This window comes from Cryptomeria japonica, chromosome 3 (assembly GCF_030272615.1).
Source record: "Cryptomeria japonica chromosome 3, Sugi_1.0, whole genome shotgun sequence".
Lineage (NCBI taxonomy): Eukaryota > Viridiplantae > Streptophyta > Pinopsida > Cupressales > Cupressaceae > Cryptomeria > Cryptomeria japonica.
The window spans coordinates 26,728,543-26,741,255 of record NC_081407.1 but is presented as its reverse complement, the minus strand read 5'-3'; the positions used below and the strand labels follow the sequence as shown (position 1 = coordinate 26,741,255).

Genomic DNA, 12,713 nt, shown 5'->3' with positions numbered 1-12,713 from the left:
AATTTTAAATGTAGCTTTAAATTAAGAGAAATATAGCTGACAAATCTAATGATTCTTATGACTTCATGATTATGACTTTCTTTTTCTATTATTAATGTTAGGAATATTATTTAAGATCCTTCAAAATTGTCTTTATATTATATCTTTCTCACATGACTTGGTTTTTTTATTATATTTATTTTAGAATATGTTTCTTGATTTGAAATATTTGTATTTTATGTTATTTCAGTCATATTAATCTATAGAATGAAATGTGGTTGATAGTTAATAGTAAGTAGAGAATCTATGGGAAGTGAAATGTAAGGCTTAAAAAAGGAAAGTTGATATGGGTAGTTGCTAGTTAGTGGCAAGTAGGCATAAGCATTTGATACATAAGAACGTACATAAAACTACTAGAGAGGATGGGTGCACTGCTGCACGTGCTTCCATGTGACCGGTCGCTCAAATATGGCCCACCTTCCTACATTGCACATCCATTTCATCCATACATTTCCACTTCTCACATTCATTTCATCCACACTTTTCCACTTCTCACATTCATTTCATCCACACTTTTCCTCTTCTCACCCTCTCCTCATTATTGTTGTTTTGTCTTGAGATGAATTCTCCTCAAGAAGCGCTGCATCCTGTCACATTCTGTTAATGATGCAGCACCCAACACTTCTAGGCCAAAACACAAACCCTGTGATGTGACGAATGCAACACACAAAACCAAAGAAAAAATCGCGATGGCGGATTCACCGTACTCAACCCTTTCAATCAACCATTCCTTTTCTCCTCACTCGCTTTTGATTGCCACACCCTATCAGATCCAATCGTCCACCCTATTCTACATATCCATATCCACACCTCAGGATGGATGTTACCATCATACACCCAAAAAAAATGATTCCAATGCTCGTAAATTTCTATTCCCAAATCTTCATTTCTTGTTGTTCAATACGAAAGGAATTTTAATGTCTTCTTGGGTTATCGGTAGAGCCTTTCGATAATCCAGTGATTTATCATTTGTCTGGTTTGGAAACCATGAATTCCACCTCTAAGAAGCTTTATCTCAATCGTTTTCTACGGGCTCTGAAAAGACTCAGAAAGGGCACGAGAAGCAGTCAAGAAAATGGAGATGAAGTTGCAGAGGTTTTGTGTTCGAGTCGCACTATAAAGCTGGCAGCTGATGTTTCACTTGCCCTCACTGCAAACCGCTCGGCCTGGGGACGCGCGCTGCTTAACAGAATATCCAGCGATGAGAAAAACAGGCCTGTTCTTAAAAATGGTCTGGAGCAAAGGAAATTCGAGGCAGTAATGGCACAGAGGGCAAAATACCAGTCTTGTTTGATGTTGCGGGCAAGGCTTAAAAAAGCCCATATGCAGCACCACAAGATTTGTTCAAGACAGAGCAGCTTATCATTATATCGATTTGTTTCCTCTAAGAGAATCGAACCTGCAACGTCCTCAGAGGTAGAAGAGGTTAAGAGACGTACGAGGCAGCTCAAAAGGTTAATTCCAGGTGGAAAATCAATGGACATGCCCTGTTTGCTTGGAGAAACTGCCCATTACATCTCATATCTCACAGGACAGGTACAAGTACTGCAATCTCTACTAAATTCTGCGATATAATAGCAGTCACGCAGCTTGAATATGCAACGGATCAAAACAATATTGGCATAGCTAAATAACAGCTGCAACTCAGTTTTTTTCTTGGTTTTTTCTTCATTTTGTCTTTTCTTCTCTTCTTTCAAAAGTACGTTGTATATATAATTTTCCTCTATGTTCTTCAAACTGCTATATTTTACTGCGAGTTATGGCGAGTTGTGTCAAATCAAAATATATTTCACCATATTGTTGAAACCCCAAAAGATTGCCTGCTGCTTGTTTAATTCTATGGCGAACTTCGCTCTGCAATGAAATCTTTCTTTGATTTAGTTTACATGCATAACGACTATTTACTTCAATTGCTTAGTTGAGAGAAATTTTAAAATTGTTCTATTATTCTATTGTTTCATGATGGTTGTTATATTATTTTCTAGCCCATACGTACTATTAGTGATTTTTTATAGTATTGTTAAATCGTTAAGTTATTTTTTTGTTTAGTAAAATTAAATCTGGTTGGACTCTCTTTAAAGCAATCATCATACTTGTTGAACTATTTTTTTTCCTTTTTTGATGAATTATAGAATCTGATTCAAAATGTCAATAATTTTTTTTAATAGAGTCAAATCTAGAATCATTTCAGATCAATATCATGAACTGTGGAAATTTTATATCTGCAAAGATTAAACTATTTAAGGACAACATTCACCTACTCTAATAGTATCATATTTAGGAAAACAAAACCATCCATATTAATTTAATATCACAGGATTTTTGTCCATAGTTAAAAAAGCAATTATTTTGTTTTGTTACATTATTCAAAAGAATGATTCTAGAATCAAATGTGTATGTTTTTGAATCTTTCCACTCACATTCAATGATCCAACATTAAAAAGAAACAGTAAAGATTTGGATTAGAGACACAGACTTAAAATATGTAGAGGTTCTTAAAACTATGTCCTTATCCAATTTTTGACTGTCCTCTATATAATAATGAATCAATAAATGTAAGCTGAAACATAATTAAAAAATATAAAATTAATTTTTTAGACAATTTTTTTAAATTATAGAAAACTAATATATATTATTATTATTTTATTTATTTATTCCCTACAATTGGAAAATCAATAGACGTGCCCTTTTTGATTGGAGAAACTGCGCATTACATTACACATCTTTCAGGACAGGCAGAAGTCCTGCAATCTCTCTACTAAATTCTGCGAATTATAACAAACACCCAGCTTGAATGTACAATATCGCCTTAACTAATTAACAAATTCAGTGCAGTTTTGTTTGGTTTCTTTTTTTCTTCTTTCTTCTTGCCTTCTCCCAGAAGTATGTTGTATACATGCTCTTTCGCACAGTTTCCCAAAATTCTACATTTTATTGCAGGTTATGCCCTGGCAATGGTTTGAACAATCTGATTGTATGAGGTCTATAGTTTTCTAATCTTAATAATAGATCACATTAATATAAATAAATTTTACACAATGTAATTCAAAAACATAATACACTAATTAATATTTGCTTTCTGTAAATTGTTTTTTATAACCAATCTATATAAATCACTATATTTTGAAACCACAAAAGATTTCCCGCTGCTTGTTTAGTTCTATAGCAGACGTCCTTCTCCAATGGAATCTTTCTTTAATTTAGGTTAGATGCATAATGAGTACTTACTCTATTTGCTTAGTTGAGAGAAATTTTTGAATTGTTTTATTATTTCATTATGGCTATGTTGGCAGTAAGTTTGAGCTGTTGTGTCATTTTTTAGCTCATACGAACTATTAATATAGTATAGTTAAATTTCTGGATGGATTATCTTTGAGACAATCATCACAGTTTGGACTTTATTGTTATTTTGTTCCTTAAATTTTTATTTTTTTCATCTTATTATTTTATTTGAATAATTCTTAGTTTTTTTTTCTTGTTTTCTATTTTCTGATGATGAATCATAGAGTTTGATGTAAAGAGTCAATGGAAAATTTTAATACAATCAAATCTAAAAACATTTTATATCAATATCATGAACTGTGGAAAATCTATATCTACAATAACTACACTATTTAAGGACACATTTTCACCCACTCAAACAGTATTTTATTTTGGAAAACAAAACCATCCACATTGGTTAATTATTGCAAGACTTTAAAAAAAAAAACTTATTTTGTCTTGTAACATTATTCAAAAGATTACTTCAACAATTAAACGTGTAGGTTTTTGAATCCAAGTTTTGAATCACATTCAATGATCCAACATGAGAAAGTAGACAATGAAGATTTGGATTGCAGACATATTCAAGTTTATACTTAAAAAGATATACAAGTTTTTTAAGTATAATTCAATTCTTTACTGTCCTCTATCTAATGATGGATCAATAGGTGTGATGTGAAATATGATTACAAATATAAACAGTTGATTTTTAAAAGAATGTATTGAATATCACATAAACTATAGAAAACTAATACCGCATTTATTATATTATTTAAGTATTGACCACCAGTTAAAAAAATAATATAACCAGTATTTAATCAATTTACCTGATTGACTTAAATTTATGGTCTCTAATTTCCAAGGTAGCCATGGCTTCTATTCATTCTACTGACTAAGTCCATACGGTCTTTTATTTGGAACAAAACCACCCACACTGAGATAAATGCATTTTAGTCAGTCATCAATTGCAAGTTATTCTGGTACGGAAAAAGAATGGCATTAGGGTTAAATTTAAATAATTCTGCATTGTTTTCAATTTCTCTTGTATATGCAAAAGAATATTTCACCATGAGATCCATTGCATTCACGATATAAACATATTTTTCTCATATTCACACTGAGACAAAGACTATTATGTTTCTTCTTGGACTAACACCCAAGCGTATGCTTTCACAAGATGCATGCCTGCCTGCCTAATATCTTTATCTTACGAACCATAAGAAACTAATTAAATTGACTTCAATAATATAATATATTTTTAAAGCATATGACTAATTCAACAAGCTATTATAGGGAAGTCTGTATCATTGGAAAATTTGTAAAATAATGAATTTTTCAATATCTTATTGTGTTACTCAAGTATGAGGTAGTAAATTAGAGTAGATATTAATATCATGTTTTTATTTAGTTTCATAGTTAAATTTATAATAGCTTTCATTTCCTTTACTAACAATAATGTTTAAATATATTTATCCTCAATTAAAAAAGGTATTAATGAAATTAATTTTTTTATGAAATCTTAAATTTATTAATCTGTAAATTATTTTAAACTTTAATCAATAATTTAAAATTTAAATTAATTGAATTTATTATATTATTCTACATTTTTACAAATTATAATAAGAAAGCCTTGGAAAATTGATAGAAGTAATGATTTTTTTTCAGTATTTTGTTGTTTTAGTTGTTATGAGTTAGTCAATTATAATAAACATCAATATCACTTTTATGTTGAGTTTCATAATTATATTTATATTCCCTTTCATTTCCATATTACTAACAACAACATTTAAAGATGCTATGAAACAATCCATATTCATACTCAACCAAAAATTATATTGTTAAAATTAAAATATTGATGAAATCTCAAATTTATTAACGTATAAATTATTTTAAGCTTTAATCAATAATTTATAATTTAATTTAATTTACTATATTTTTATTAAATATATAATAGTTTAAAATATGACATTAATAAAAAAATATATTCTTCTTTTTTTCTTTTGAAATTTTCTGGATTAGATTGTGTGTATTTTTTTCCCATCAACATTTCAAATCACATTCTGTGATTCATCATCAGAATAAAAAGAATTCCAAAGAAATAAAAAATATATATTTTCAATAAAAATCATCTTTATATCTCTTTAATTATTAATTTATATAGATATTTTGTTTGTTGAGAGACTTTATAGATTTGTTTACATTTCTGCTACCTATTTTCCCTTTTCTATATATATATAAAAGCGCTGCAGTACAGTTTATTTAAGATTTTTCTTCTCTTTTCGAAAAGTATGTTGTATACATGGTTTTTGTACAGTTTCCCCAAATACCATATTTTACTGCAGTTTGTTACCTTTTAAATGTTTGAACAACCCCAGTTCTCTTGGCAAGAAGTGAGATATGGACTTTGTAATGAATGCTTGGTTTTCGTAGAAATTTATTGTTTGCTATATTATTTTTTCTTTTGAAAAACAAAATCTGGTTGGACTCTTTAAAGGCAATCATTACTGTCGAATTTTACAGCATTCTATTATATTCCTTGTTAACAATTTAAGTGTTCTGTTTAAATAATTATTTATTTTTTGTTTTATTATTTTTAATTTGTAGATGGATCATAAAGTTTGATCTGGAATATTAATGAAATGTTTTACAGTCAAATCTAGAAACATCTGATATTGATATTATGGACCCTGGAAATTTAATATCTGCAAGGACAAAATTATTCAAAGGCACAGTTTCACCTTTTCTAATAGTATAAAATCAAAACAACCCACTTTGACTAATTATTGCAGGACATTTTTCCACCAATAAGTAAATATTGTCTTATTTATTTATTCAAAAAAATATTTCAAAAATTTATTAGACATATTTATGAATGGATGTTTTTATCTACTAAATGATCTGTCATTAAGAAAAAGATAGTGAAAAAATAAATTGTAAACATAGTCTAAAAATCACTATCCTCTTTCTAATAATAGATTAATAAATATTGATCCAAAATATCATTCCTAAAATTAAATTTTAAATACCATATAAATTATAAAAAACTGATTTAAACCATTATAATATATAAAAGTTAATTGATAAAAAAACATTTAATTAATTTCCTATTGATTGACTAAAATTTCTGTATGAATGACCTTACTTTGTAAGCTATCCATGGCTTCTATTCATCTCATGTCTATTACCATACGGTATTTCATTTGAAACAAAACCACCCACTTTGAGATGGATGCAGTTGAGTTAGTCATCAATTGCTGTATTATGGTACAACAAAAGAATGGCATTATCAAATGATTATATTGACTTCTAAATTGTTTGATTCTTTAAGTTGTCATAGGAAAGTCTTGTATCATTGGAAAATCGGTAAAATAATCTAATTCAGCTGTCCATAAATATTTGAATGTACATGGAATTACATGAACATTATTTTTTTATTTATTTTATAATTAGATTTATATTTATTTTGTTTCTTGTTACTATAACAATATTTAAAAGTACTATTAAATAGTTACTATTGTTAATGATTTGTCATCAAGTTGTCTATTTAATAGTTTTGCAATTTTTTAAAGTTTTTTTAAAAGTAAAAATTTATTAATCATCAAAGAACACAAGTTTATCAAACAAATCAATAGTCCAACCAATAGAGAAGCAACCAACTAAAGCTCTTCCAAATCATCTAAATAATTTCTCATGTCATCCATAAGGATAAGTTCCCCAGTCCCCAACACTCTCCATTCCCATCCTCTTAGAAGCTCATTGAGCCAAATAGTCTACAACCTTAATCTGTTCCCAAGGAATGTTGCTACAAGTAACGAAGTCCAAAGATCTTTAAAGTCTCATAATCTTATTTATGACCAATTTACCCCTTCCAACTATTGGCAATTGAGAATATCGACAACAATCTATGAATCAGATCCATAGATGATTTTTCTCCATTCCAGTATATAATATACTTTTCAAAGTATACATGATGGCAATAAATTCCATAAAATTATTAGTATGATAGCCTTAATATAAAGAGAATAATTAGACCACTCCATAGTTGTCTCTACCAACTCCTCCAATCCCAACATGTGTAGGATTGCCCTTGGATTACCCATCAATATTTACCTCTAGAGCATCATCAAGTGGAGGCGACCAAAAACCATCCCATCAAACCTTTCTCTGTACTTGCCAACCACCCCTAATAGGGAAGGGATTACTCCTAAATCCCTACAAACCCCACCATTGAATGACAACCAAATCAATTGTATCCACATGGTCTCACAAATCACATTTTGCTAACAAGGTTTCATGCATCACACTAATTACATGTGCATCCATACCTAATGGCTAAACAGTTTTTTGCCCAAAAAATCCTTCTATTCTTTTCCAACCAAATCGTCCAAAGAATAAAGGAAGAGCCTATACTCCATGAAACATGGAGAAAATGAGTCTTAGTAGGGGGATCCCTAGTAGACCCCAAAACTCATCCAAGGATGAGGCATGATAGATTTAAAATTATAATAATTAAGATTAGGATATTTCCTTTGTTTGTAGGTTTTAAATATTTGATTACATTTTTTCTTATGACAACAATGTTTTCAATCTACATTTTAGAAGAAAAAATTTAAAATATAAGATATTCTTTTTTCCAAAGTATTATAATAGTACATATTAATTACCATATATAAATGAGCTATATGTAAAGGATATATATATATAATTTGAAGATTATCATTACACTATCTATGTTGAAATTTGCATAGGCATGCCAAATTCCTTTTAATTTCGTCTTTATTTTGACTTTATTCTGAGACAAGGATTTAATACAAATACATTAAGAAATAGTGTACTCTTATTCCAATTTAATCTCTTTTTCATAGGCTATTAATAATTCATTTACATCCATTCACACTTATGTTATATATATCTAATTAATATTTAAACTTAATTTAATAAATTTACCATATCTAAACTTTTAATTAACTATGAATAGTAACTATTGGTGGTCCCCTTGGCATAAAACGCCCTTGGTGCAGGATTTTCGGTTGTCTGTCGTACACTTGCATTTACTGCAGGCTTTTTGAGCCTTTATAATTTCCTCATCTGGCCCTAGCCTAGTTGTTTCTGCTGGAGTTGGCAGTGCAACTTTGCAAAATGGCTCCCCATGAGAACAAGCGACCTTGAAAATTTGTTCCAAAGGTATTTCACGAGGTGAGTCCATTGTTCCTTCGGCTGATGTGGTTTTACCTACCCCAAATTTTGACCTTGCTTGTCAATGGTTAGAACAACATACTCTTGTTGGTTACTTTGTAGGGAGAATTCCCCCTAAAAGTGTGCTCAAAGACTGGGTTTCCAAAGCTTGGGCACCTCATGGGGTCTGCGTAGCCATGATTCAAAACCTAACTAAAGGTTTCTTTCTTTTTCATTTTGAGAATACCCAGTATGTTTTTGAGATTCTGCAACATGGACCTTGGTATGTCAGGTCTTCTCTTCTTGTTTTCTAGTTGTGGACCCATGACTTTACCGTCTTTGATGACGCTATGCTTTGGGTGTCATTTTGGATTGAATTTCTTGGGTTGCCTTTTCCTTGTGTGCCCTTTCTTTAGAATATTGCCTCCTCTATCAATAAAGTTTTATGTACCAAACCTGACAGGATCTTCCTGTCCCATCCTCAAAAATAGGTCTTCATAGAAGTTGATTTGTCACAAGACCTCAAAGAGTCGATTGACATCCAAATAGGGTCTTTACGAAATACCCAGAAGGTTACCTATTTGAACCTTCCCAATACTTGTTACCGTTTCCAATCTGTTGAACAGAAGAACAGGGATTGTCCCTTGGTTACTCCATGCCCTCAGCCTCAGCCTCAAGGTGAGCCTTCCTGCCAAGGGGATAAAAATGAGTCAAAGTCGGATGAGAAATGGACCACTGTGGTCAGCTAGAAAAATAGAACCTTGAAGTCCACCATGACCTTTCAAACCCTAGTAATCAGGGGAATGTTGTCCCGCCACCAAAATCTATGCCTACAGCTTCATCGCAGCCTCTGTAATGGTTTCTCAGCATACAAGTTCTCCTCTTGGGATGACATGCCCTCGGCGGTCTCTTAGCCCTTCTCACTCACATGACGAGGAGATGCAGGGCTAGGAGAAGCGCAGATTTTTGCCTCCCCTTCAGATAGGCACCATATCACCAAATTTATTCAAGAATAGCTATGCTCACCTGGATGGGCTGAATTTTGACAATATGGATGTGGTTTTTCCATGAATTTTCTTTCATGGAATGTGCAAGGCCTTTTAGACCTCTCCCAGAAGTTCCATTCAGAATACTCTCAATAAGTTAAATGGTTTTGATGTTCTCTGCCTTCAGGAAGTGAAAATTGTGTATTTTATGCTTGTTGTTGCTTGTCATTCCATTTGGCTTGCTAGCAATTTCTTTTGTACTAGCCATGAGGTCAGTCGGGGAGGCACAATGTTATTACTTTCCCCACGCTTGCATGCCTATGTTGTCAATCATGGGACTGATATGATGCAACGGCTAGTCTGGACCCTTCTAAATATTGACAATCTTTCCTTTGTCATTGTCAATATCTATGCTTCTAATGTTGTTGTCAAAAGATCTATGTTGTGGAGATGGATTGGTGACTCACTCCCCATTGCCACTTGGCTTGTCTATGGGGATTTCAACATGGTTGAGCTAGCTGAGGACAAGGAAGAAGTTGTGCCTTTTCGGTGGACAACTAGCGAATGCAAGGCATGGTACTACATGCGTAACAAATTGGGTCTTTTTGACCCAAATATGGGACGTCACCAAAATCATTCTCTATGGCTCACCTAGAGCAACTTCTGTGTGGGCCCTGACAGGATCTTTTAATGTCTTGATCATGCCATGATTTTGGCTCAATCTAGTTTCCATTTTTCTTTCTCTACACCTTTCTCAATGGTGTCGTTAGTGGATGTCACTCCGTTCAATCATTTCCCCATTTGTTTATGCATTGAATGGGAAGCCAGACAAGCACGTGCCAGTAAGATGCAATTTTTTCTTAACATGTCACTGCTCAAGCATAAACCCACCCTGGCACATATCATGATAATTAGGAACCTAGAGTGCAAACCACAAGCTCATTCTGGCTGGATTGATTGGTGGTGTGCCACCATTTCATGCACTACAAGATTTCTTTGCATTTATGTCCGTTAGCTAGCCATTTTTCATAAGCGGTCCTATCAGGTGACCACGTCTGATCTTCGTTCTACCACAAAGGCTTTGGATGCCAATACTTTTTCCTCAACACTCCAATTCAGGGTTGCGGAGTTGTGCCACCGGAAGAAAATTGTCGACAGCTACGCCGCCAGAGGAGCTCAAATCAAGGCTTGACATCAGTAGCTTAAGATTCGTGATCGTGCCTCCAAGGAGTTTTTTCTTTCCCTTTGGGCCAAGCACTCCTCTCTGGGCATTCAAAGGATCAAGGAAGGCTCTCAAGTGATTTTTGATCTTCCTGACATTCTCCAGGCCTTTGTTCGTCATTATGAGCAAGTCTTCACTGTTCAGGACCACACTCCTAAATGATGGATAGCCTTTGAACAATGCTTGGCTGTCATGCCAATTAGGCTGACTCTAACCTAGAGGAATTTTTGTGACAACCTTCTCACCATTGAGGACCTCAAGGAGGCGGTGTTCTCAATGGTCAATGACAAGGTGCCTGGCATTGATGGCTTTCTTTGCAAATTTTATAAATCCTTGTGGGATTTGGTGGGGCCAAACTTGCATAAGGTTTATCTCGAGGCTCTTCAAAATAAATCTCTTAGAAATCTTATCAATCAAGTAAATATGAAATTCATACCTAAAGTAGGCAATCTAGATGATATCTGCAACTAGCGGCCCATCACACTCCTCAATGTTTCCTACAAGATTATTGCCAAAGCCTTAGCTTTAAAAATCTATCACATGTTGCCTCTTGTCATCCATCCTAAACAAATCAGTTTCATTAAGTCCAAGTTCATTCTGGATAACATCATTATCATCTAGGAAGGTATGGAATGGGCTCAACATTCGAAGAAGAAGGCCATGTTCATTAAGATTGATTTTGCCAAGGCTTAAGAATGCATTGAATGGCCTTTTATTTTGGCTATGTTGGCCACATTGGCATTTTGTCCCAATTTCATTCAAGCTATGGAGATGTTTTTTGCCGAGGCTTCTGCTTGTATCACCATCAATGGCTGCCAGTCTCATACTTTTGGGCTTTTTCACTCCACTCGTCAAGGTTGTTCTTTAGCTCCTTCCTTGTATGTTCTTGCTGCTGAAGGCTTTGGCTACTTGCTTGCACATTCTACTTCACAAGGGATGGTTCGGGGGATATCTCTTCCTGATTCCCCATCTCAGCTTATCAATGATCATTTTGTTGATGATTTCTTACTCACTCTTGTGGAGGATGAGGATAATATTAAAGCGGCCTTGTCCTTCTTGGAAACCTTTTGGCTTGCCTCTCGTTCAACCATTTAGTGGCATAAGATTCTCTATTACAGACATTCTTCTCTGCCTTCACCCGACTAGATTTCTCAATATGGCTAGAAGTGGGTTTCTTCAAGGGATATTTTTCGCTTCCTAGGCATTCCTTTTCCTCTGAAGCTTCCCTGTTGAGCTCTGGTCTGTTGTACTAAATTGAATTGAAAAAATGTTGGCCTACTAGATTACCAAGCCTCTCTCTCTTGCAGGAAAGTTCCAGATATGCTTTAAAGTTTTGGTCGTTGTCCATGTTTATTATTCTTCCTGTTGGGCTCTTTCTAAAGTTTCTTATCAGAAGTTAGAAAAACTTCTTCGTGACTTCATTTGGTCCTCATCAGATTCTCATAGAGGTTTCCATAGGGTCACTTGGGAATTATGTTGCCTTCCTCGTGATTCAGGCGGCCTTGGTTTTCTTTCTACCCAAAGACAGGGCATAGCTTTGTGTGTCAAATGGGTGGTTAGAGCTCTTTCTAGTTCTGAAGCTTGGAAAATCCTCCTCTGACATTTTATTCAATCTGGGTTTTTGCTTCATAGACCTATGTGGAAAGGTATTGGCCTGCAAACCCTTCTAGCTATGAGGAAGCTTGTTCAAATCATGGGGACCTTCATTAATAAGACCATCTAGAGAGCTTGGGAGGTGGTTAAATGTTGACTTCTGTGTGTTGGAGATGGCTTTCGGGATGGGATTTCCCTTAATCTCCATAATGTTTGGTGGTCTCCTCTATTTTCCTTAAATGGTAGACATTTGGCTAGAATTCCTACGATTAAGGCTCTCCACTTTCATAAAAAAGGCTTCTAGACTTTGCAACATTTCTTCCACAGACCCACTCTGCGGATCTTCTCTTGGGAGACTTTTCGCCCTTTCTTTGGGGTTTCTAATCAGTTTCAGGACACTTTTGAGACCTTGGTAAGTGCCATCCCCTCTGATATGC

At 33.7% G+C, this 12,713-nt stretch overlaps 2 protein-coding genes across 2 annotated transcripts; both read left to right on the top strand.

Moving 5' to 3' along the window:
* The first annotated feature begins 1,026 nt into the window (after positions 1 to 1,026).
* LOC131873931 (transcription factor IBH1-like) lies at positions 1,027 to 1,614 on the top strand. Its single transcript, XM_059217110.1, has one exon. The coding sequence runs from the start codon at positions 1,027 to 1,029 to the stop codon at positions 1,612 to 1,614; it is 588 nt and encodes a 195-aa protein (XP_059073093.1).
* Positions 1,615 to 11,448: 9,834 nt separating this feature from the next.
* LOC131873930 (uncharacterized) lies at positions 11,449 to 11,778 on the top strand. The gene has a single exon (XM_059217109.1). The coding sequence runs from the start codon at positions 11,449 to 11,451 to the stop codon at positions 11,776 to 11,778; it is 330 nt and encodes a 109-aa protein (XP_059073092.1).
* Positions 11,779 to 12,713: the final 935 nt, after the last annotated feature.